Source organism: Haemaphysalis longicornis, unplaced genomic scaffold (assembly GCF_048455015.1).
Source record: "Haemaphysalis longicornis isolate Haplotype H1 unplaced genomic scaffold, Haemaphysalis longicornis Haplotype H1 scaffold_3, whole genome shotgun sequence".
In the NCBI taxonomy this organism is placed as follows: domain Eukaryota; kingdom Metazoa; phylum Arthropoda; class Arachnida; order Ixodida; family Ixodidae; genus Haemaphysalis; species Haemaphysalis longicornis.
The window spans coordinates 1,513,329-1,539,423 of record NW_027526335.1 but is presented as its reverse complement, the minus strand read 5'-3'; the positions used below and the strand labels follow the sequence as shown (position 1 = coordinate 1,539,423).

The window sequence follows — 26,095 nt, the reverse complement described above, 5'->3', positions numbered from 1 at the left end:
TTGACTAAAAGAGTTTTCACGCGAAAGCGTTATCCGGCTCAGTGAGCAAAAAAAAAACATAAAAAAAGCCACCGCTGCAGAAACGCAGCAAATAAATTCTTATTGGAATACAACGCGCTCCATAGCACGTGCATAGAAAATAAAGGGGTTTTTCACATGTAGCGACAGCAACGATCGACGTGAAAAGCGTGACTTAATGAGTACGGCAAATAACAGGCAACGTTGGCGGCAGCAACGAGTGAACAAATTTAACCAGGTCGCCGGCGGCTACGACATCTGCAGCGACGGTCAGTCGCCGTCGCTCATTTCTTGCCTGTCAGCATCAGCCTACAAGGGAGCGACGAGAGACAGCGATGGAGGCAGCGTGCATTGATTTTTTTTTCGCTCGTCGCCCACACCATTTGGTCGCTGTAGCCATTGAGTTACATTTTTCGTGTCGCTCGTCGCTGTGCCACGTGTGCTTACCCCTTACAACAGCACCAGAGGCGCGCAAATCCGCAGCTATGGCAAAGGCCTTCAGAGGGTTGCAGAGAAAGGAAGCGCGGGAATGGATTCTGAAACTTCTACCTGCTCAGCCTCGTCCAAACCGACGCCAACAGGCTCGACACGCGGTCGGCCGCGGCAGTTTACGGCCGAAGAGTGGTGAGAACGAATGAACGCTGCGAAACGAACCAAGAGAAGTGTGGTGATGTACTATGCCGGCACGTGGTTGTGCCAAGGTATGTTATGCCAAGGACGAGGTGTGTGCCTCTACGGAGGAGGAGGAAGAAAAGAAAACGGCGTGCGCTCGGGTTTTCTGGAGGCTGGAATCTCGTCCAGGTGGGTTTGCTGAGTGGTGTGCCAGGTTCCGGAATTCGGACTGTCAGAGCTCTACTGTTCCCGAGCGGAGACCTGGGTCCGCGCCCAGCCCCCGCGGCCTGACGAGGGGTGTTTGCTACCCGGAAAGTGCACCAGGCCGCACGTCGTCAAGCGACCCCCGCGCAACGTCCACGGGCCAGCGGTCACTCCTCGCGGCGTAGGCCCGAGGCGCCACAGCAAGCACACGCGCTATCCGCGAGAAACGTTCAAAGAGATATTTTAACCACAACATGCAAAAACATCTCGCGCCAGAGTCTCGTGCAAGCTGCTCGAGCTATGATCCTCAACCGTAACAAAAAGACGCAACAGATGGCGCGTCAGCCACGGGAACGCGGGAAAATTGAACTGAACTTCAGTAAAACCTCTATTGACGGTGAGCGCGACCAGGGCCGGCGCTGCGAAGCGCGCCTCCGTGACGTCGGCGTAGGGATTCTCGCATTTGTCGTCTGCTTCACTCGGGATCGCTCGCCCTGCTGTTTCTTTGCGCCCGATTGACGTCTGATGCTTGTCCGCACCAGATTTTGCGTGTGCGTAACTTTTTTTCATACTGATATACTTAAAATCGCATACACTAGATCAAGGCGTGAGTATACTTTTGGACACCGCTACGGAAGAAACATTGCTGGCGTCGCCCAATTCATTGCGAAGCCCCTCCTCAGCGGAGCGTGAAGAGTCGGAGCTAGACATCAGCTTCTGTAATTATTAAGCAATCTTTCGAACAAAGGGAACAGCCAGCTGCTAGTAACCGATAACAGCGAAAATACAAGACCAAAACAAATTCCAGGACTTCGGGGCTGTCGGCTTTGGCAGGAGGCATTACGATTCCCGGTAATCATACCTAAGGTAAAACAGTTTTTGCAACCCTGCAGAACGCTTGAAAGTATTGTATCGCATCACTTCACGTTGTCATGGCATGAAAGTAGGCCGACATGCACTATGGGCTGCAAAAACCATAGGTTGAGTTCCAAATAACCCACTGTGGGTATAGGTGCATGGTGGTTTTATACCTGGCTTCTAACCAGTACGGAGGTTTCTTGAGCAAAACGAGTCACGTCTACGCTGAAGGAACAGTAGCACTATGTTTGTTCAGACCTGGAGGGATATTTCGGTACCTTTCTCACAGCCATATATTCCAATATTCCCAATGTGCGTTATAGGAAAACTGCACTCAAGAGGACCAGGAGGCGGAGAAAAGTAAATAAACGGTAAAATCGAGCTGATTAGTGGCCCGGGTCTTCACTCCTGGACAAGAGAGTAAATGAAATTTTCTTCAATTCATAGAACGCCATCCCGAGTAGACCAGGATTTCTTCTTTACACCTGTGATGATTGTAAAACAATAAAGAGCTGCTTGGAAATATTCAATGGTTTCGATTCTCGTCATATATGCACGTTTATTATTTATTGCATTCGTTAGCGAGTGTATCAAGCATTCAACACAGTAATCATGTCATAATTGTTCGGGTTGACAGTCAGTTCGTTATGATAACGATGGTTACGATAGAAATTCGGAGTCCAAAAGCCGCCTTCGAGTACTCTGTACAACGTTGTCTGGGGCGCGATCGTGGTGGCGTAGCACAAACGTTCGCATTGTTTTTGCATGTGGATAAACAACGCACGCTGCGGATATGCACCTTCTTGCACGCAGCCATAACGAAAGCCAATTTGTGAAGAAGGAAATGTGTGCCATACAGCCGGAAGAAAATATTCGCACATTCATTGCGAGCCTCCCAAACATCTTCAAACCTACGAATAAGACGTTTGTGACAGCGCAGAAAAATTAATGCGCTTGGAAAAGAAAAATAAAGACATCCATCTCATACAAGTTAACCACAACGAAAGAAATAGAGGACAGCCGCTTTATTTCCTGCTGTGCGATACGCGTGTAGGGGCCCGCTGTCTGGTACGTAGCCTTAGAATGTTTAGTATTCGTAAGAGCACCTAAAAATTGTGGAGGGAGGCCTACGCATTTTGAATACTTATCGAGGAGCTCCTAGTTCTGAACCTCGCGAATAAGCTAGAAAGGACGAGTTACACACGATCTTCTGACCGATGCTTTGAAGAAAGTTTTCTCTGTCTCCTCGTCTGTTAAAACGTGTGGGGGATACAGCTTGAATTTATTGAGATGCGTCAAAAGATTGCAAAAATAACTGGAATACTAGAAATGCACCGTTTAATGCACAAGGCATCAAAGCGGTTGATTTTTAGCTCACGAACTGTTGCCCCTCACAAGCGGAGTGTAGTAGACGACAGCGGCGCGAGTCCTTAAGCTGGCGTCTCAGCTAGGGGCGCCACTCAAACATCTTACCGTGTTTATCGGGGGGAGGGGGGGAGGACTGAGAAAGGAAGGGAACAGTGGGAGAAATGATTGGGCGGTGGAGAGAGGAGGAGCAGATACGTGACAGGGGTGGCAGAGGACTGTGCACGACGTTTGCAGGGAAGCGAGCAGATAAGCGGCCAGGTTATAAAGACGGTGGTCTTTCTTGGGCTACTTAAATGCAGAAGTTTTGGTCTGTATGTCTGCCTGCCTGTCTGTCTGTGATTCGATTTTTGTTCTTTATTGCCTTCTTTTACAGGATGACAAAGCAAAAACACACGTAACTGATGATGTGTATACTCAATACTAAATACAAACACTAGAACTGCAGCCCGTCTTGGGCAGGCGGGGTGATTTCAATATTCTTTCATTACCAACAATGCTTCAATTGTGGGTAGCCACTGTGGTTTAGAGGGCTGAAGTTTCTGTATCTGCACAAAAGAACCTATTGACTCTTTGAAGTAGTGTCTGATGAGTCTGGCATCTGGGTCGGAGTAGCGTACCGCCATTCTGTTTTTCCAGGTGCTATGTAGTCCATACAGCATAATTGTGTCAAGAGGCACACCGTCCTCATTTTCAACGTTCAAAAACCTAATACCGTAAGCATCCACAGGCAAATCCCCACCCGGCCAAAGTAAAACGGATGCTGCGCAGTAGTCTTATATAGTCACAGCAAAATCAAAACGCTTAAAGGGGCCCTGAAAGGCGTTTTGAGCACACTAAATTGACTAGCGCAATCGTTAGAGTGGGTCGTCAACATCATCTGTGCCAAGTATTAGTCTTTTACGCGCAGCGGAAAGCTCACACTTTTGTTGCAAAGTTTGTCGCTTTTTTCTCACCCTTTCCTTCGTGTTTTTGGATGCCGCCATCTTCACATGTCTACATCATCGATTCCCAGATGTTCGTCATGAGCTAGACATCCTGCTATTGGGCGGCTTTTTCACGCACTTCCGGCAAAGAGATGAGTCGTCTGCTCAGCGTCGGCTCGCCGGCTGATCTGCCAGTGCAGTGCCGGAGTGCTTGGACATTTTACGACAAACGAAACAAGTGTAAACAAATGCTTAACCTGTTTGTATTGAATGCAACAGGGTCATAACACGACATAAATATTCTCTTACTTGAGTACGTTCCATAAAGAAAGCGTTGAAGCCCCGTGGCACTTCTTTCTTGCAATCGCAGAGAACGCCCTGAGCCGAATGCCCGGGTTTGACGCACACATTTTATTCAACTTCCAAACAATCCAGAGATGCGTTTCGAACGAACACAACGTCACAACATGCGTTGCAAGTCCGAACCGCGATTGACAGACGATGGGTTGCCTCCTCCTGCCCGTCGTAAATTCGGCACTCACCTCGCGCGCGGTTTGCGGGCACGAACAGCAAGTCACTTAACTATGGCGCACAAGCCGAGATGGCTTTTAGCCACGCACACTGCACATACCCCATGCGAGGTTGAGTCGTACACCGCTTGAGAAAGATAATCCAGACCATGGGAAGCACTATCCACCCGCAGAAGCACAACGTCGCATTTCATCGCTAAACAAAGGCGTCCACAACACACACACCATCGCCTCCTGTAATGCGAAACGCATCTCGCACTTCCAAATGGGAGTGACTAGTATGCCTGCAGTGCCCATATGCCGCGAGGTGGGGCCCCAAGCTGAACCGGGATCACGCAACCGTAACTGACTTCTAGAGCGGTTTGTGCCTTGTTGCCAGGGCAACCGATGTTTGATATTGTCAAAGAAATGGTGCTCGCTCCAGCGCTAGAAAGCTCAGAGCCGCGCCGGAGCATGTTTTGCCAATGTTGCCGCTCTCCACCACGCGTCGCCCCAAGCTGAACTGGCGTTTTGTGCACGGGTTCTGTATCGGTTTAAAATGTCTTTTTCACATGCCGCCGGCAGGAATTACCACCGCCACAAAATAAGACCCGGCACCAGCGGGGCCACATCTGATACGGCGCTTTTTGGATAAACACTGCGCTGTACATCCAAGGGAGCGAGCGCAGGATCCTCCCCGTGCGGCTGCGAGTTTGCCGCCGATAAAAAGTTGCGTGCCGCCGATAGCAAAGTTCTGCAGCAACGTACACCGCGAAAGGGCAAGGCCAGGCCGCCACACACATGGGGCCAGATTTTTCGTTCGCTTTTCCAGCCTTGAGCGGAGTGTGGGATTCATGGTGTCAACAAAGCTTGCCCGTAGCAGACGGCTGTGTGAGCAGCGCAATAGCGGAAGTACGTCACCGCCGAGGAGCGCAGCATCATGGGAGGGAAGGCTTTCTCGCCGTCAACAGCGGAGAGTAAGTTGAAAGGAGAAGGAAACGCGGCGCGACGATAATGCGCGGTTTTTGATTTACGATTTCTCAGCTAGTACTCATCGCTTCAACAAAATTCTTGCGGGAGGAGATTGCTAATACATTGCTTTATTTGGTTACATGTACATCCACGCATCGGCGGAAGGTATTTCAGGACCCCTTTAAGTCCCGTGTCAGTGTTCATACTTGTCAACGTTGTTGAACAAGAACAAGACATTACGCAAATATAAGGCAGCAAATCAATACATAAGTGATATTTGCAGTGTTCGTTTATAATAAAACCCACGGATGCTTGGTTTTTGCGATAGCAAATGAAATACTGAGTCAACGCTAGAAACCGTCGCCTGCTGTTGCCAGCGCTACCTTCTGGCGGCATTTAAGAAATCAAACGGCAATGCAACGAAAGGTTCCACTGAGTGGGATCCACGTTACGCTTAGAAAGCTCATGGAGTAGGGCAACGTGGTTCTATAAATGTTGTAGTAGGATGGCCCTCAATTCACGCGCGTCTCCGGCGTACGGCAGCGCTGGCATCGAGACACCCGACTTGGAGCAGTGGAACGCGGTAAATATAAATTGATCTGAGCGAACCTCTAGCATGATATTTTTGGAGGAATAAGTCGGGAGACGAACAGCGTGAGAGGCGAGCGGGAAAGAAAAGGGAGGCATAGTTAAATTTCGCCTCTCCATCTTCTTGGCGAACTGATGGAGGCGAAATAGGGATGTTCTTTTGATGCGCGAGCCGAGAGGATGATCTCGACTCGCTCCGATGACCGACGACCGATGCTTGGAGCGGGTGAGGGATGAGGACTGCCTTCCTTGCTGGATATTAGGTTTATTTACATTATTTACATAACTCCAAGTTTACATCAGGTCAGAGTGACGGTTACATTGTCACTCTGACAGCAGCAGCCTGTTCGGCCGAGATCTATACTAAACTAGATCCCCTCTCGACCGACCCTCGACAAAACCCAACACTCCGGTTTTGATAGCAAAAACCCCGCCTCCAAAAAGGGGGCGTTCAAGGAAGAGAGAAAAACCTTTCAAAACAATTATTACAAACCATTGATTGGCCACAGTAACCAGCCAATCACACACATGTCCTCACCTGCGGTCACGTGACCTAACCCTCTCTCTTATGCACTCAAAGTGCGTTTCCTACGCACGCTGTTACACCCGGCCAGAAAATACAGGACACCTGCGGCCTTAAGTGAACCATCCATTACGTTAAGCGGGCGGCATCTGCACAAACAACAGCCAAGCAGAGGGCCCGGAGCGGTCCTCGCGCGGCGCCTCCCGCGACGCCCCCATTGTCCCGCGACGCGCGGGCAATGAGGGTTGCTAATTCCCTCCCAGACGAAGGGGCGCCGCCGCCCACCTGGACAGACCACGGGGAGAGACGCTGCCAGCCGAGGCGACCATCATCGAGGCGAACGACCCGTCGACAAAGAGCGCCCGCCGCCGGAGTCGAAGATTTTCCAAACTTACACGGCGCGCGCTTTCAACACTAAGAGATACGATCATCTGGCCTCCCGTCAGCTTGTTATGCCGAATGACCCAGCCACCTTCGACGCGACAGAGGTACTCAGGCTAATCGCCCCCGTCCTTTGACACACAAAAGGACGAGCACAACACACGCTCTCCGCGGCTCCGAACTTGGCGTCCGTGCGGCTACATGAAAGGAACACAGAATAGCCGCAACCAGCGTACGCGACGCCGAACATGAGCCACCAGCGGCTTTTCTTAATTAAATGAGGAGCCCGAACGTAACAGGCATTTACTTGGCAGGGGCGCCACTCGACTATCGTCAATTTCGGCGACATTTGCAACGAAAGGAGCACATACGCGGCTATTTTTTTTTGTGTGTGGAAGACTATCACGGTAGCATTTGCAACGTGTGCGACCGAATGTGGTTCATGAACGATATGACGCCCGCACTCAACCCAGCTCACAACTGCTTTGCAGGGGAATTCTCAGTGGAGAACGTCGCAAGGTTCAAGCTCTGCCGTACGTGCCGCGCGGAGGTGAGACGCGACAAGAATGCTGTCGCATTCACTGCATTAAAGCGGAGTTTTTTGGGTCTCACTGATAGTGGTGTCGTAAGTTGTAACCAAAGAAAACACACTGCAGGAAAGCCAACTTCACACGATGGGAGGGCATGCAGCTGATGCTGCCGATGAAGGTGACACAAGAAAAATAAACGCTTTCCGTGTTCGGAACCATCATTCCATTCAGGTCGCTCACAATTTCCGTTGAGTCCGCTGCGCGCCCGCTGGCCTTGGACTTTGGCGGAGTTGAAGTGGACAACTGGTTGTAGATTACGATGGTCTAACGACGACGATGGGTGGAGGGCGCTCAGCTTTCTCACGAGGGATTCCTTTGCTGTCGTCTGTGTTCGCATTTTGACTCGCAGGCAGCTTGCACTTTGATCGTTGACGCTTTGACTTTGATTGTAGCGGCTTTAACTTCGGCACCACGGCATTTGATTTTCGCACGCAAGAAAGCTTCGTGTTTCAATCCACGTCATCGTTGCACGAAGGGGATTTGAATTTTTGTAGTAAGTCCCCAAGTGTCCTCGGTACATATCTCAACAGCAGAGGTGTTTCTGCTCTTGGTTGCGCCATCCATACGCAGAAAAAAATGCCAAGAAAACGCTGAGCCGATGTGAGAGTGCGTCTTCGTCTCGTGCCGAGAGCAAGATGCTACGAGAAGCAAGTAGCCGACACTGGCGCTTAGCGACATATTTGCCGACATGAAAGAAGACGACAAACAGAATTGTGCATACCCCGAGTGCTCGTGCTAATATGGCCGCCCATCAAATCATGCTTTCATCTACTATGGTTCGTGTATTCCATCCTGCCGCCGGGCAACTTGTTTCGGCACTGCTTAGTCATGGGTCCGGGTGAAGGTATGACCCCGATTTCTCTGCTTTACAACAACAACGGCGAGGAGTTGTTTCCGCAGATATATCGAGGTATGTCGCGTAAGATCGTCTCTCCACCCGAGTCCGTTTGCGATGGCGAGCAGGGAGATTTAGACGACGAAGGAAACAAAGAAGAGCGCAAACGCATTCGAACACACAACGTTCGATGACATGAAACAGCTCTGGCGCCGCTTTGGCGTGCGCAACGGGGGTGGAGATTCTCAGAGCCGGGGTCAGTCGTCCCTGCGTCTTGTACAAGCGGCGCCTCGATCAGAAGTGGGAAGACCCATTCAACCCTGGATTGCCTCGGTGCTCGACTTTAACACGCACATTCAGGTCATTCGCGATCACTATGCCTGTGCCATGTACGTCGGCGACTACGTGAACAAGGCCGACCGTGGAATGTATAACCAGCACAAGGGCGTGGACGAGATGTTTTGAGGAACGCGGGGACATGAGTTACCACTGAGTGCTCTAGGCGCTCGCTGTGAACGCGCTCAAGGCGGTCGAGATGTCGTCACAGGAAGCCGCGTGGTTTCCTCTCCGCCACGACATGTCTGAGAAGAGCCGCGGAGTTTTTACATTCCCACGTGCTTCCCCGAGCAGCGAGTTGGAGTCCGAAAGACCAATAAGGATATCGAAGAACTTACTCCTAGGTAAGGGCGCCAGCTCTGCCGTTTCTCAAGCCTTGCACTACTAGGGCAAGCTGCGCCAATTTTTTCAGACTCCTTCAGCTGACGTAACCAATGAGCTGTCAAGATTCTTGAGTGTGAGCACCGCTGCAAATGGCCGAGGCATATTTTTAATGGGCGGGACGAGAGAGAGAGTTTGACGGAGGGCGACCCCGACTGTCGCACCGTAAGTGGAGCAGACTACCGCCCCCGGCAGCGCACATTTTGTAGCACCTTAGCTCGTAACGAGCTGGTCATCAACGGCGTCGAGGCAGGGTACGTGCGCACTGCGCTAACAGGAGAAGATCGCCCAGAGCCTCCCTCCCACCTACACTTCCTCACTGCCTGATGCGATGATAAAAGGGGCGCTACCGTGACTTGCCTAACGAGAGATCCTGCCTGGATGCACTCACGCACCCGTCAAGGCCTGTTCTGCCCTTGAAGAGTTCGTCTTCCCACCGAACGCTACCACGAGCAGGAGCATAAGCAAAAATCTGTACCCAAGGGCTCAGTGGACGTCAAGACAGAGCTGCAGTTCTCCCTGTCAAATTAATGGTCGTGCTAATGATTCACCGACGTCTCCTTAGCTAAAAAAGCAAAAGAAGCTGCTTTAAAGCAGCGAGGCAGGCGAACACTTATACACACCATTCACCCGGAGTTGTTACAGGTATGCAATGTGAGAAGAAAGTTGCAGAGATAAGGGCTAAACGGGGCTAATGAGAGATGCTCGATCAGAGCCTATCGTGACGCCCCTAGTCGCACAAGGTCTTGAAGGCTGCCTAGAATAGAAAAGAAGCAAACACGCGCGTCATTACTGGCCTGTGTTTTTGCATGTGTGGTTTTCTGGCCCTCCATTGTTCTGGCCCAGAAAGGGGAGCGTCGCGAGCTGTAGCGAGCAAAAGGCATCTGGCGAGACAATGTAAAAGGGTAAGCGATGGTTCTGTGAATAAATAGACTGCAATTACAGGTTACTATTTGGTACTGTATTAGATGAATTTAGATAAGACGAAAGAGAAATGTCTTCAAGGCGCCGTAAAGTTTGGGAAATGAAGTGCCAACGCTTACACCAAAGCCCACAAAATTTAGTATTTCGTAGACATTTCAAGAACCTAGCAAAACCACCTCCCAAACATGATGCTTAACGATGGTTCACGTTGGCGGCCAACCTGGCATAGATGCTTTACGGAATGCTTTGAATTGTGTCTTTACCCCGGTAGATCCATTTCAGAGATGTGATATTAAGCACACAACAAGGACATTAGATACAAGCCTTGTATAGCCTGATTTGGGGAATGCTTTAAAATGCATCTGGAATCTGGTAGAACTAGGTACTGCATATGCTTGAAACTGTAAACAGAAACTGTAGGTATAACCTTTTATGATAAATTTGAAATTTCCCACAAAAGAAGCTGTCACCTTCAATGTTAATTTTTCTAACATACTGTATAAAAATAGAGTAAAAAAATGGCCGCGTATCTGCTCCTTGCGTTGCAAATGTAGCCGAAAGACGATAGTCGAGTGGCGTCCCTGCCAAGTAAAGGCCTCCCTTCTCGTTCCCGCTCACCTGTCATGCTGTATCTCTCGCGTCTCGTTCCTTCCAAGATAACACGCTAGAGGTTCGCTCAAATCAATTTAAATTTACCGCGTTCCATTGCTGCAACTCGGGTGTCTCGATGCCAGCGCTGCCGTACGGCGGAGACGCGCGTGCATTGAGGGCCACGCTACTGCATGTTGCCCTACCCCACGAGCTTTCCAGGCGGAACGTGGATCCCACCCAGTGGAACCTTTCGTTGCTATTGCCGTTTGATTTTTTAAATGCCGCCAGGAGGTACCGCTGACAACAGCAGGCGACGGCTTCTGGCGTTGATGTAGTATTTTATTTTGAGTCGCAAAAAACAAGCATCCATGAATTTTCTAATAAAAGAACACTACAAATCACTTATGTATTGTTTTGCTGCCTTATATTTGCGTAATGTCTTGTTCTTGTTCAGCAAGGTTGACAGTATGAACACTGGCACAGGACTTAGTCGTTTACATTTAGCTGTGAGTATATAAGACTTGCACAGCATCCGTTTCACTTTGGCCGGGTGACTGAATCGAGCCCCAGACAAACCGACAGACATACGGACAGACCAAAATTTCTGTGTTTAAGTAGCCCAAGAAAAACTATCGTCTTTTAAAGACGATAGTCTTTCTTGGGATACTTAAACGCAGAAATTTTGGTCTGTCTGTATGTCTTTGCTGAGCGAAAATACACTAAATAGCTTCTGTGTGATCAGCCCGGATAGAACATCGGTGAGACGGAGTGTTACGAGTTTTTTTGCAAAAACTTTGCATGCTCAATGGTGACATGCCACACACATTACATCTGTATGCTAGCCCATTTTGTCTCAATGAAATACGTTGTTCGTGCCGTTGATCCTGCATAGACCGGGAGGCATACGTTAACAGCACTGATACCTTTATGCTGAGATGGTGGGACGATGCTCTAACCAGCAATCAGTTGAAAAGCTGAAAGGAGGTTCTTACTGCTTCGCCCGAAGTTTTCACGCAGCGTTGTTTCGACAAGCTAAGAATCCGCATGTTTACAGTTACAAATAGAGTGTGTTTGCTGAGGTTTCCATTTATATTTTAATTTAGGTTTTGGAATTTATAGAACTTTAAGTTTTATGTTATTGCAATTAATCATTTTTCGCGAGAGTGGTACAATGCTAATGTTTACACGTGGTGTCTCGAAATAAAAATGTCGTTGTTAGTAGGTTTTTGCGTCGTCATCCTTTCGCTCTTTTCTCGCTCAGCGTAAGGTACATCCCTCCCCACATCGTAGCCTCACAAGGCGGCAGCCCGTCCTCCTCCGACAGATGCAGACTAACACATTACGCACTGAACATCTCACCCATCGCTTTCGAAATTTACCCGGCAGCCCTACTTGCTCGTTCTGCGGAGGTTACCCAAACATATTCCACACAATATGGGCCTGTGATCGACATCCAAAGTTGGCCCCCATCCCGAATCCAACTCTGGCATCCTGGGAGGCAAGTCTGGGTGAGCCCAGCGCTGCGACACAGCTCCTGCTGACGTCCAGAGTGGAGGAAGCCATGGCCATGGCTTCCCAAGACGGCGCCCTGGACTAAGGGTGCTCGGAAAAATAGTTTGCTTCTGTCCTTCTCACACCCTCGAAATTTTGAGCTGTCTAGAAGTCTCGGGATTCGAAGGATTAAAGGAGTAGTGACACGAAATTTCAAACCGGGGAGTAGAGTAGAAAAGACCTTTATTCGGCCGAAGCTACAGGCCGAGCATGGTGACCGCCTGGGCGACCAGTCTGCGCTGTTCTTTCCCTTCAGAGCCAAGCCAGTCGGTCCATATGACGATGGAAAGGGATAGGGAGGAATACTAGTCGGATAGCTGAGCCGCCGGGCAGTAGAATAGGCAATGAGGTAAATCAGCGTAGGCAGTGCGACAGTTGGAACAAAAGGGGTCAGATTTATAGCAATAGAGGAATAGGCGGGAGGGAGTGATAAGGACATTCATTTGGATGTGCCGGAGGAGTCGAGCCTCCGTTACGGCGAGTGATGGGTGAGGAGGCGGGTAGAGGCGTTTGTCTAGACGGAGCTGAAGGTTGACCTCCTTGAAGTTACGGCGCAGGGAGAGCCTCCCACCGTCCTCCAAGGGCCCGGGCCAGGGAATCAACGGTGCCCGGTAAAGAGTTTCGCGGGAGAGCGGATGCGCCAACTCATTGCCGTGAATTACGGAATGTCCAGGGACCCAACGGAGAAAAACGATGGATGGCTGTAGAGCGGAGACCGCTCGTTCGACCTCCTGTTGAAGCATTGAAGGTAGTGAGCGATTTTGTATGTGTATAATAGCTGCGTGAGAGTCAGAAAAAGACTGTGTATTCGGGAACGGGGGAAGAAAAGCAAAGGACGGAAGGGCATGGGCAATGGCGAGAACCTCAAGATACATTGCTTCCGGAGGGCGGAGGTACGGGCCGCTAGTGTGAGTTTCTGCTTCAGCAAGGTCAGGGTGTTACAGAGCGTAACCACACAAGCCTCGTGGCGCCACAAAGGAGGCATCTGTGTAAGCAATTCCCTGGGTCGCGAAAAGAGGAAAATGATGCTGCGCGGCCACATGACGACGACCTGCATGTAAAATGCTTCCTTTTTATCAGGAGATATCTCCCAGCAAGTTTCAGCTGTAACCGTCCAGTATAACATATCTTAAATCTTTTTTAATCTGCCCGCACGAGAAAGCCCAGAGCGGGCCAGCATGACATCATTTGCTACTTGCCCCAAACTGCCGACGTCGGGGCTACCGTGACGTAGCCGACGCGCTGGCTGCGGTTAGCGCGCGCTGCTACACAGTGTGTACACGTCATGGTTTTGGGACTGTCTTAATGCTGTCCGGGCGCGCGGTGCGACAAGAATGGTGACGTCAGGTGCTACCTCCTGTCATGGCGGCCACTCGGTGTTCCTTTTGTCGAAACCGAAACTGATGCGAATAAACGACGCCGTGAATGATTGTTTACGCTGCGATCGACCGTCTAGTGTGCCATTCTATGATTATTAAGCTAATAGGCACCCACAGCAGCGAAAAAAACGTAACACGAAAATTTTGTGTCAGTTTAATGAATTGCTGTGAAGCTTTCTTACCCGGTCAGTCACGCAGCCTTAACGCTGGGTTACAGCGGACTAATGACAATGAACTGAAGAGCTCACGCACATCCTCTCATTTCTTGCTCCGTCGTTCATTTCCGTTTTTACAGTGACTGCCGCATATACGCTTCGAGCGCGGCCTGTAGGGGCGCCACTGAAATCCCCCTAGCGGCCCGTTTCGAAAGCAGGCGCGGGAGTCTCCTGCCGCAAAAGCAGCGGCGCCGCTGCTTTTGCGGCATGTTCACGACTGAGATTTAGCGTTTGCGGGCGTTGGAAATCCATGGTTATGTGGAGCAGTCACTCTGTTCGCAAATGAGGTGTGTTTGCCAGAGTGTACATGTTTCTGACGCGATCTTAGTGTGGTATATTCGGTCTTGTGTGTGTCACACGCCAGCGTCGCGGAACCGGCGTATGCATGAACCTGATTGTAGTTACATTGCCCTGAATTTACTAGCAGTGTCTCCGTAACCACCGGTTCCTCAGATGTTCATGCTACGGGTATACACTACGATGTAAATCAGTTTTGTGCGCTTACATATTCATCGGAACACTCATACCTGACAGCACGCCAGTTACTTTTGCCAATAATATACCTCAGATATTGATCACCACCATTTACAAGCCAGTGTGTGTTAATTTCGGGAATATTCAACGTAAGTACGATGGATAATGCGGAATTATACTCGGGGATCAGCACACGACAAAGAGTCGTCTTGTCGCGAGGTGAGCGCCGGCAAACATTCATCCGCTACATATATCCTCTGCAAGCAGCGCGCAGATAGGCTTAGAATATAATCGGCATCCGCGACTAAACTATTCTTCGAAATATCGTCACATGGCACAGGGAGCCTGAAGAATAAAGCACAAACTGAAATCAGAGGGCCTTATTTAATACCACACTCTTCTAACGGCACCTTTCATCGCTTGTGAACTGCCTACCCTATATACTTTAAAAAATACGTCCGCCGAACGATCAGCTGTTCGTTGAAGTCGAAAAACAAAACGGCAGTGAACGCGAGATTTGTGTGTGTGATTACTCAAACGTTCATTGCTCGATTCCGCTCTGCATTTGTACACAGCGTCCCCCTCCCCTACCCCCCCCCCCTATGTCTCGCGAAATAGCGTTGCATTTCGCATATGGTACGTTGGTCTGGTGAACCCTACCTGGCTTAAATTTCAACGAACGTCATAAGCATGTCAGAAGCTGCACTGTATTTTTTTTTCATTTAAGTTAGAGCTATTATGTTTCTTCCGCACTCGCACAGCATGTATTTTCCCGTGGTTTCATATTAGATTGCCTTGGTTCTTGCTATAAGGCGTGTGTGGGCACATATTTAACGAATATACTCAACATTTTCGCATGGCTTATATTCTTATAAAAGGCATAAGCTATTGTGCGGGATTGGCTAATCACATGCCCGAAACACATTTTTCTGCGACGTATATATTCGAAACGAAGCCGCATTCGTTGTCCACGCTGCAAAATGAAGCCAACCTCTCACTGTGCCAGTATCAGGTCTAAACGAGGCGACAGTAGAATTCATTTGTGCCTGACGTATTTGGAGGTGACAGGGGTGATATGCTGCTACCGTCGCCGACGCCCGGAAGAGCGGTGACGATGCGCGCAGAACCGCGTCCTCGGGTAGCTCTTGCAGGCGATCGCGTGCTCTACGAAGACGCAGCTGCTTTTTAAGTGACCTAAACGTACTATTTGCTTATAGATGTCACCATAACAAGTTTTTTGTAGGGCGCGGAAAGGCAAAAAGAAGCGAAACAGGACCAAAACACTGCACGAGCCCCTATCAGCCACACAGCGCACATCCCGTCAACGCCGCGGAGAAGCGGCGGCAAGCGGCGCAGCGATCGCGAAGGTCGAGGCGTATACCATTCAAAAGGCGAGAAGTGTCCTGACCTTCCCTCCCCCTTGCATCCCCAAAGATGGCCCTCCCTCACGCTCTGCCAAGGGCGTTCATGACATCCGAATTCGCTGCGCCATGCCCGCAGACGACATGACACTTTCAGCCACGTTAGGCCTAACGTTCGAAGCCTTCCCGCCTTCCTAAGAGGGAGATAAGGAGTAGCGCCGTCGTAGGGTTTGTGTGTACTCGCCTTGGCAGTGCGGTATCCAGCTCCTTGGTTCCCAGACGCCGGCCAGGTCGCAGGTGTAGAAGAGAGAGACGTTATTGGGGAGCGCGTAGCCGTCGTCACAGCTCGGCTCGCACACCACTCCTTCCAGCCACGGGTGGCAATCGGTGCTGCCATGCTCGATGTCGGCCGGCAGGCGGCATTCCTTGCCTGCAGCGGGGCAGCGGGCACACGTGCGCCGCCGGCATGCACTCCACATGTAGCGTGCTGGTAGCGTGCGCTCGGTATGCGGTGAAGTCGGTGAGCACTCATCGAAGAAGCGTTATACTACAGGATTGCCTTCAGCTCATTGCGTCATGCCTGGGCACGGCTGCATGCTTTCCGCGATGAACCGCAACATCGCATGCGTATACGGTAAATATCAGCTGGTGCGTTTATTTTCAGCCTTATAAGCCGTATAAAAAGCCACAAGCGAATTAAGATTCGGCTCCCATGTATGCTACTTTAATTTGTTTCAGGTGGGACGATGTTAGAGCCTTTGCGTCCGTAACACAAGCTCAGAGGTTTGCTCCTCAACCTCGGGAGGCGCATTTGAACAATGCTGCTAACTAAAAATTCCCTGCGTCGGGATGCCGGGTGGTGCCTGAATTGCGTGCTCATGGTACGAGAGCGGGAAAGGGGCAGGGAGTGTTTAAGCAGTGCACGGTGAGGTTAACCTCATTACATCCCGCAACAATTTCACAGATACTATATATCAAAACGGTGGCCTAAATCCCCAATGCTTGGAGTGCAATACGGAGTGGACGGGAATTTGGGCGTGAGTAGGGAGCCTGTAGGGCTGCGTCCTCTGTTGAAGTGCTGTCCCGAAGGTTTCTTGTTTTTTTTTTTTTTTTTAGTTGGTGACATCGACGTGTAGAAAGCCACATGGACATTGTAACTTCGCACGCCCCGCTTAGATTTTGAGAGTGAACTCATATTTTCGGTCATCGTGCGAGGGAGGCAAAAATAACGTTACTGCGCCGCTTAATGCCATGTTCAAGTAAATACTTTCTCCCTCTCTATCTGCGCCGGATTTAGTCACAAAACTCAACAACTAAACCACGTGTTACGAACATGCAACAGCTAATTAACATTGTAGGCGCACACTTGTTAAAAGTACAAGCGGAGTATTAGTCTGTTCGACATGCCTGTTAAGAATGATTAACAGCATAAACACAGGCGACACTTTTAAGGCGTGTGCTCTTGTTGCCATTAGACGGAAAAGCGAGCATATTGGGGTAACAAACTCCGATTAGTTCCATATTCCTGAATTTACAGCGCAAACAACAAACAAACAAGTACGAGAAGCAGATTAACAGGCGCTCGCCCTTGTTTGTTTGTTGTCTGCGGTGTGAATTCAAGAATATGGAACACCAACTCGCAAAAGCATCAACGTTGGCCGATCAGTTCATTTCAACGGTGGTGTTCACTGAGGGTACGCGCCGTAGACAGAGCAGTGTTAAGTCAAAATACGAGGGAATCAGTTGCCCGTTGCTGATACGTACGGGTCACGTTGACTTGGAATTTGCAAACCGCCTCGTTTCCAGCGGTGTCCTTTGCAGTGTAGTATACGATGTGGAGGCCGGTGTTGAGCAGAGATCCGGGTTCCTGGATGGGGAAAGGGGGGTGCAAATGAAGTCCACCGTCGTGATCTCCCCGGAAAAATTTACACCCTGAATAGTCAAGTGTTGCTTGTTGCAGTTCAGGAAATCAATCTCAATTTCTGCGAATCAGTGGCTTAAAAATAATTTCAGGGTTTCCAATCCGCAGGTCTGCCATCTGAGGAGAATAAAAAATTAAAGCCCTTACACTCAATCTGAGAACTGTCGAAAGAGCAGAGCAGTGACTCGCGATAATGCAGCGCGGCTATCCGCTCACTACTGTCACCCATTGCATTTCAAATTTCCCGCCTTCGCAGTGCTCACGCGCCCCCTGCCTGAAACTGCGCCTATGGCGTTCTTTTAGTGCTAGCTTTAATATATATGCTGGAGCTGTTTTGCGCCATTTCGAATGCGTAATTTGTTTCTTGCGCGGCTGCAGCCTGTCTGGGTCATTTAGAACACGCCCTTTTTTTCTTTCTTGGCTTGGGCCTTTCTGCGGCATTTCTAATGGCAATCTTTTTCTTGCGCAGCCGCATTTTTTTTTTCTTCGCTTACTATCCTAAAGACCAACCCAACGAGCGATCCCAACTAATTGAACGCGGGGGCTGCCGGTTGCATACACAGATTTTGCCTGAAATGCACCAGCAGTTTTCTTTGCGCCAGTGGTTCACGAGTTTTGAACGGTTATGACTATTTAAATCGCGTGGTTTTCGAAGCCTCAGCGCGACTCCCTGACGACGGTGCACCTGCAGGCTCTACTTCGGCCCGTTATCTCGCTGCGCCGCCTGATTCCGGCAGTCGCTTGCCATCGACCGTTCGCGTGCTAAGACGACCAGGCGGGGCCATGCAGTGCCCTGCGCCTGAAAGCTACCCACCACACGTGGAATAAGGCGAGGGTGTTAAAAGACGCAATAGCTCTCTTCCTGTGTACTTTTCAATCCCGTAGTATTAACAAAAAATTGGCACCGATCCACGCAATGAAGGTGGTTGGACTGCGCAGCTGTAAACGACACGCACAACGATTCTCATGCGGCGTCACTCAAATTCACACACGTGGCTCTACAAAGAGTGAGACCAGAGATTCTTCCAGCCGTTACCTGGGATTCGCGGTGGCGGCATCTCGATCGCCGCAGCGTCGGCAGAAAGAAAACGGAGAGGAGCGCCTTTCGATGGGTGAGTATTGCGGCGGCACGTGCGGCTATGGCGTCATCTCCCTCACTGCCTCCTCCTCACTCTTGTTTCATGTGTCACCTCCAAAAAAGCGCCGTACCCCTTCTCAGACGCCAAATCCAAACCACCGTCTGTCTCCCCGTCTCCACGTGTAGGCGTAGCTTAGTAGGCAAGACGGCGGCCTCTCGCTCCGCTTTTCTATTCGGGCCCAGGTCCGATCTCTGGCGGTGCCAGTAGTTTGTGTAGCCCGGGTGTAGCCAGTAGCCAGTAGTAGCCTGAGACGTTTGTTTGTGTAGCCACCGTAACGCGGTGTAACCTGGGGGTTTTCTGCTGACGCGGGCACGAAAATTTGCTTGGCCGGTCAGACGTATACTGCCTCTCAGTAAAACAGTGCCTAGATGGAGGAACCTGCTGCTGTAGTTTACTATGTTAAGACCAAGCTCGTGGAGACCCACGGTGGTAGTCATCGCGTTGCCTTATGTGGCTGGCTCGCTTCGTTTACCGTCTCGTTCGTCTCTAGAGCCCGGAGGGTCCCGTTTTCCAACAGGAATTCTCTTCTGAAACCGTTAGGTAGCGCTACGCTGTTCAACTGCGAATGTATTCGTGGATATGATGAAGATGACAAGCTTCAGAAACGCTCGTTCGCTCGCACAGGCTAATTCAGAAACACCTAAGAAACATCCCAATGTTACATAGACCTTGGGGAAATAGAAATGAAATGCTTAAAAAGGCTACCAATTTTCTACTTCCAGTTATTGTTTTCAACGCAATGACAACAAAATTGATAAAACTCTGCACACTAAAATTCTAGGCGAGAGAAAAGCAAGAAACGTAGTCCAAAGTTTGCCGAAAACTCGTGTGGCGAGGAAATAACATTGGCGCTCCGAAATTGACACTCGCCAAAAAGGTAAAACCAATGGGTAAAAAATAGACGCGTATCTGCTCCTTTCGTTGCAAATGTCGCCGAAAGACGATATTATAGTGGCGCCTCTGCCAAGTAAAGGCCTCCCTTCTCTTTCCCGCTCACCTCTCATGCTGTTCCTCTCGCTTCTCGTTCCTCCAAAGATAACACGCTAGAGGTTCGCTCAGATCAATTTAAATTTACCGCGTTCCACTGCTCCAAGTCGGGTGTCTCGATGTCAGCGCTGCCGTACGGCGGAGACGCGCGTGAATGGAGGACCACCCTACTACAACATTTATAGAACCACGTTGCCCTACTCCACGAACTTTCCAAGCGGAACGTGGATCTCACCTGGTGGAACCTTTCGTTGCTATTTCCGTTTGATTTTTTAAATGCCGCCAGGAGGTACCGCTGACAAAAGCAGGCGACGGTTTCTGGCGTTGATGTATTATTTATTTCATTTCCTATCGCAAAAACCAAGCATCCGTGAATTTTAATATAAAGGAACACTGCAAATATCACTTATGTATTAATTTGCTGCCTTATATTTGCGTAATGTCTTGTTCTTGTTCAACAATGTTGAGAAGCATGAACACTGACACTGGACTTAGGCGTTTTGATTTTGCTGTGACTATATAAGACTATTGCGCAGCATCCTTTTCACTTTGGCCGGGTGGCTGAATCGAGTCACAGACAGACCAAAATTTCTGCGCGAGGTTTTAAAGACTATCATTTTAAAACTTGGCCGCCTACCTGCTCGCTTCCCTGCAGACGTCATACGCAGTCCTCTGCCACCCCTGCTCCTCCTCGCTCCAAAACCCGATTCTCCCACTGTTCCCCTCCTTTCTCAGTACTCCCCCGATAAACGGGGTGAGATGTTTGAGTGGCGCCCTCTAGCTGAGACGCCAGCTTAGGGACTCGCGCCGCTGTCGTCTGCTACACTCCGCTTGTGAGGGGCAACAGTTTCTGAACTAAAAATCAACCGCTTTGATGCCTGAGGCATTAAACGGTGAATTTGTAGTATTTCAGTTAGTTTTGCAATCTTTTGACGCATTTGAATAATTGCAAGCTGTATCCCCCACAAGTTTAAACAGACGAGGAGAGAGAGAAGAACTTTATTCAAAGCATCGGTCAAACGATCGTATGTAACTGGTCCTTTCTAGCTTATTTGCGAGGTTCACCACTCAGAGCTCACTGTCCTCTATCTCTTTCTTTGTGGTCGACTTGTATCAGATGAATGTCTTTATTTTTCTTTGCCAAAGGCATTAATTTTTCTGCGCTGTCACAAACGTCTTATTCGTAGGTTTGGGGATGTTTGCAGGCTCGCAAAGAATGTGCGGATATTTCCTTCAGGCTGTAGGCACACATTTCCTTCTTCACAAATTGGCTTTCGTTATGGCTGCGTGCAAGAAGGTGCATATCCTAGCGTGCGTTGTTTATCCACATGCAAAAACAATGCGAACGTTTGTGCTACGCCACCACGATCGCGCCCCAGACAACGTTGTACAGAGTACTCGAAGGCGGCTTTTGGACTCCGAATTTCTATCGTAACCATCGTTATCATAACGAACTGACTGTCAACCCGAACAATTATGACATGATTACTGTGTTGAAGGCTTGATACACTCGCTAGCGAATGCAATAAATAATAAACGTGCATATATGACGAGAATCGAAACCATTGAATATTTCCAAGCATCTCTTTATTCTTTTCCAATAATCACAGGTGTAAAGAACAAATCCTGGTCTACTCGGGATGGCGTTCTATGAATTGAAGAAAATTTCATTTACTCTCTTGTCCAGGAGTGAAGACCCGGGCCACTAATCAGCTCGATTTTACCGTTTATTTACTTTTCTCCGCCTCCTGCTCCTCTTGAGTGCAGTTTTCCTATAACGCACATTGGGAATATTGGAATATATGGCTGTGGGAAATGTACCGAAATATCCCTCCAGGTCTGAACAAACATAGTGCTACTGTTCCTTCAGCGTAGACGTGACTCGTTTTGGTCAAGAAACCTCCGTACTGCTTAGAAGCCAGGAATGAAACCACGACGCACCTATACCCACAGTGGGTTATTTGGAACTCAACCTACGGTTTTTGCAGCCCATAGTGCATGTCGGCTTACTTTCATGCCATCACAACGCAAAGTGATGCGATACAATACTTTCAAGCGTTCTCCAGGGTTGCAAAAACTGTTTTACCTTAGGTATGATTACCGGGAATCGTAATACCTTCTGCCAAAGCCGACAGCCCCGAAACCCTGGAATTTGTTTAGGTCTTGCATTTTCGCTGTTGTCAGTTACTAGCAGCTGGCTGTTCCCTTTGTTCAAAAGACTTAATAATTACAGAAGCTGACGTCTAGCTCCGACTCTTCGCGCTTCGCAGAGGAGCGGCTTCGCAGCGAATTGGGAAACGCCGGCAATGTTTCTTCCGTAGCGGTGTCCAAAACTATACTCACGCCTTGAGCTAGTGTATGCGATTTTAAGTATATTGGTATGATAAAAAATTTGTATTTCGCGCGTTCGTTTTTCGCACTGCCTTGATAGTAGTTCGCGTCGCATCTGACAGATGGCGCCACCAGTCCACGGCGCGCGCGGCGCTCGTGGGACCTTGTTCTCGGCGGTTGCACTCGGTCTCTGCAAGAGGTAGCGTCAGCATCCCCCTCGCGAGGGGCACGATCAAATGCAGAGCATTTCCGGGGGCGCACGACGTTAAGTAGTTTGCGTTACGTTAATGTTGTTGCACTTGTGGCAACTGCTGACGAGAGAGCGCTCGTCAGCAGTAATTTGAATGAGTCAAGGATATAAGGCGCGTCCGTAGCCTTCCATTCTGTGTCGGCTTTGTGGCGCAGTGGGTAGAGCACCATGTACATTGCGTTCCGCCCGCACGGTCGAGGGATCGAAACCTGGCGCCGGATAGTATTTTCTTTTATATAGTGTAGGGGGAGGGGTGCGGACAACGATGGTGCGGACTTCGACGGGACAACGCTGGTGACATCGTGAGTTACAGAAATGCTCTGCATTTAAAAGTTACGCACACGCAAAATGTGGTGCGGAAAAGCATCAGACGTCAACCGAGCGCAAAGAAACAGCAGGGCGAGCGAGCCCGAGTGAAGCAGACGACAAATGCGAGAATCCCTAAGCCGACGTCATGGAGGCGCGCTTCGCAGCGCCTGCCGTGGTCGCGCTCACCGCCAATAGAGGATTTACTGAAGTTCAGTTCAATTTTCCCGCGTTCGCGCGGCTGACACGCCATCTGTTGCGTCTTTTTGTTACGGTTGAGGCTCGTAGCTCGAGCAACGTGCACGAGACTCGGGCACGAGATCTTTTTGCATGTTGTGGTTAAAATAGCTCTTATAACGTTTTTCTCGTTTGCTTTACGAAAACTACGCCCAAGTCTGTTTTCAAACTGATTTGTAGACTCTTTCAAATTTTTTAGACATTTAAAAGTGAATCATACACTAACTATTACTAGTTAAGAGTTTATGTTTTGCCTTAAATATCCCTAATGTTTTCTTCTTGCTGAACACTGTTGAGAGTGAAGCGCGTTTCCAAATTTGGTAGTTTAGAAATTTTCTGCCCATAAAATGCCTCATTCGATCATTCATTCTCACTTTTGGCCGGGTGCCTGAATAGAGGGACAAGCATACAGAGAGACGGACATACCTAAATTTTCGCATTTAAATTTCGTGTGGAAAGGCTTTTTGAGCACACTCAATGAAAAAAAAAATGGCAGCATCTCGCCTCCGGGGATGATGGCGAGGGTGCGGAGTACGGGGACTCGAAATGACAAGTTGCGCCCCGAGGGACATCCAATTTGCGCCCCGATCGTCATTCGATTTGAGCCGGGAGTTGCACCTTTATTATTCCCTAAATGAAACTGCAACTCATGGCTCAAATCGAATTTCGCTTGATTTTCGCTTGATGGCGGTGTGCGCACGGACGAGGACGGACATTGCTCGGTCCTAAGGTACTCCGCACCTAAAACGCAGTCGGGAGGTTGGGTGGTCGACGTCCTCTGTGCAAAGTATGACTTTTGTAAATGCAGCGGTAAGCTCACACTCGAATTCGTTGCAAAGTTTGTTGCCCCTGTCCCACCCTTTTCTGGGTGTTTTTTGGCACCGCCGTTCAAAGGAATGTATGTCATCGATTCTCCCATAACTGCCTTCTCAAGAAGGCCGTTCATTTTGACGGATAAAGTGGTCCGAACCGGCGCGTTTTGTGCACGGATTCTGCGCATGCTTTAAAATGTCGTTTTGACGTGCCGGTGGCAGGAATCACTTAGTGAGCGCAAAACAATAATCGGCAGTGGTGGGCCCACATGTGAGATCCATTCCGTGCGGCTGATAAAGCATTCCTAATTTGTGCATTCGTGTTCACGAGTTATTCACCCCTTTGAACGTTGCGACGTTCTCCACTGAGAATTCCCCTGCAAAGCAGTTGTGAGCTGGGTTGAGTGCGGGCGTCATATCCTTCATGAACCACATTCTGTCGCACACCTTGCACACGCTACCGAGATAATCTTCCACAGAAAAATGGCCGCGTATCTGCTCCTTTCGCTGCAAATGTCACCGAAAGACGATAGTCGAGTGGCGACGCTGCCAAGTAAAGGCCTCCCTTCTCTTTCCCGCTGACCTCTCATGTTGTTCCTCTCCCGACTCGTTCCTCCAAAGATATCACGCTAGAGGTTCGCTCAGATCAATTTAAATTTACCGCGTTCCACTGCTCCAAGTAGGGTGCCTCGATGCCAGCGCTTCCGTACGGCGGGGAAGCGCGTGAATTGAGGGCCACCCTACTACAACGTTTATAGAACCAGGTTACCCTACTCCATGAGCTTTCTAAGCGTAACGTGGATCCCACCCAGTGGAAACTTTCGTTGCTATTGCCGTTTGATTTCTTAAATGCCGCCAGGAGGTAGCGCTGGCTACAGCAGGCGACGGTTTCTGGCGTTGATGTAGTATTTCATTTGCTATCGCAAAAACCAAGCATCGATGAATTTGTTAATAAAGGTAGACTGCAAATATCACTGATGTATTGATTTGCTGCCTTATATTTGCGTGATGACTTGTTCTTGTTCAACAATGTTGTCGAGTATGAACACTGACACAGGACTTAGACACTTAGTTTGGCTGTGAGTATATAAGACTATTGCGCACCATCCGTTTCACTTTGGCCGGGTGGCTGAATCGAGTCACAGACAGACAGGCAGACCAAAATTTCTGCGTTTAAGTAGCCCAAGAAAGACTATCGTCTTTGACAACACACGACGTTTCGGGGACGGTACGGGTCCCTTGTTCACATATTGCCGCGAACCATGCATTGGGTTTGTTTATTTATGTTTTGGTTTTACCGCCCGGCTGCGCCGGTCTGTGTTATCTCTGTGCCAAGGGAAGCGCGTGTTCCATTCTTTCTTTCTGTGCCGCATGTGTTATCTCTTCTGATAGGGAGAGCATTCCGATCTAACTGAACAGCCTAAAATAATCTTCTAGGATCTACAATGTTCTAGATGTGAATCGACGGTTCGAGAACCACGCGCGCCGAAAGATAAAAAGCCTACAGAGCAGACGCCGGGGTATTCGACTCTCGACGCTCGACTACGCACGTCACTTCCTTGACTGCTGTTTCGCCGCCTGTGTATTCTTTGAGTTGCTATGGGAGCACAAGTTCGCTCCAATAAATTTATTTTCTTTGAAGACAACTGCGTCGTGTTTGGCTTCATGACATCTGGTAGAGGTGCTGGGTACGCACCCTCTATGCTCCAAACGACATCTGGAAGCCGCCAAGCGAGTCCAACTAGAGCCAGCCGCCGACTGCAAGGTCTCCCACCGGAGTTTGGTCTCCTGCCAGACGGACCCAAAAGAACGACCACTGCAACCACCACCATGATCAACGCAGGCGCCATGACCAGCGCTTCTAATCCTGCCCTGGTCCTGCAACAGCCCTGGGAACCACCATCGTTCCGCGGATACCACGGAGAAGACCATGAGGACTGGTTGGAGAAAGTGGAGCGCGTCCGCATCTTTAACAGGTGGGATGACGAAGAAACCTTCCGCCATGTTTTCTTTTATTTAGAAGATACGGCCCGAACGTGGTTTAAGAACCACGAAAGCTCCCTAACCGACTGGACTCTCTTTAAGAGCGAATTCCTCAAAACATTCGCTACCGTCGTGCGGAAAGAACGAGCCGCCCTTTTGTTGGAAACGCGCACGCGACACCCAAACGAAGGGGTCGTGATCTTCGTTGAGGAGATGAAGCAACTATATCGCCACGCGGACCCCAAAATAACGGAAGAAAAGAAGCTACGCTTCTTAATGCGCGGTGTGAAGGAGGAACTGTTTCCTGGACTTGTCCCCAACCCGCCTAAAACCTTGGCCGAATTCGTGACCGAAGCCACTACAGTTGAGAAGGCCGTCGAAATGCGTGCTAAGCAGTATGACCACCACTTTGTTGGCGCGGCCAATGTGAACGACGTCGACAACACGCGGATTCCGGCTGATAGCCTACGCGAGACCATCCGCGCAGTAGCGAGAGAGGAGCTGCGGAAACTTCTCCCCACGCCGCCGCAGCCCCA

The 26,095-nt window shown here is 49.6% G+C and overlaps 1 protein-coding gene across 8 annotated transcripts in view; it reads right to left on the bottom strand.

Moving 5' to 3' along the window:
- LOC144173833 (uncharacterized) overlaps positions 1-26,095 on the bottom strand; it is a 268,949-nt gene that overhangs the window by 40,184 nt on the left and 202,670 nt on the right. For all 8 annotated transcript variants that reach the window (XM_077702098.1, XM_077702101.1, XM_077702095.1 and 5 more), the window contains 2 exons: positions 17,358-17,460; positions 15,838-16,023 (listed from right to left, as the gene is read on the bottom strand). In XM_077702098.1, the coding sequence (XP_077558224.1) occupies positions 15,838-16,023; positions 17,358-17,460 (289 nt within the window). The remainder of the gene's footprint in view (positions 1-15,837; positions 16,024-17,357; positions 17,461-26,095) is intronic.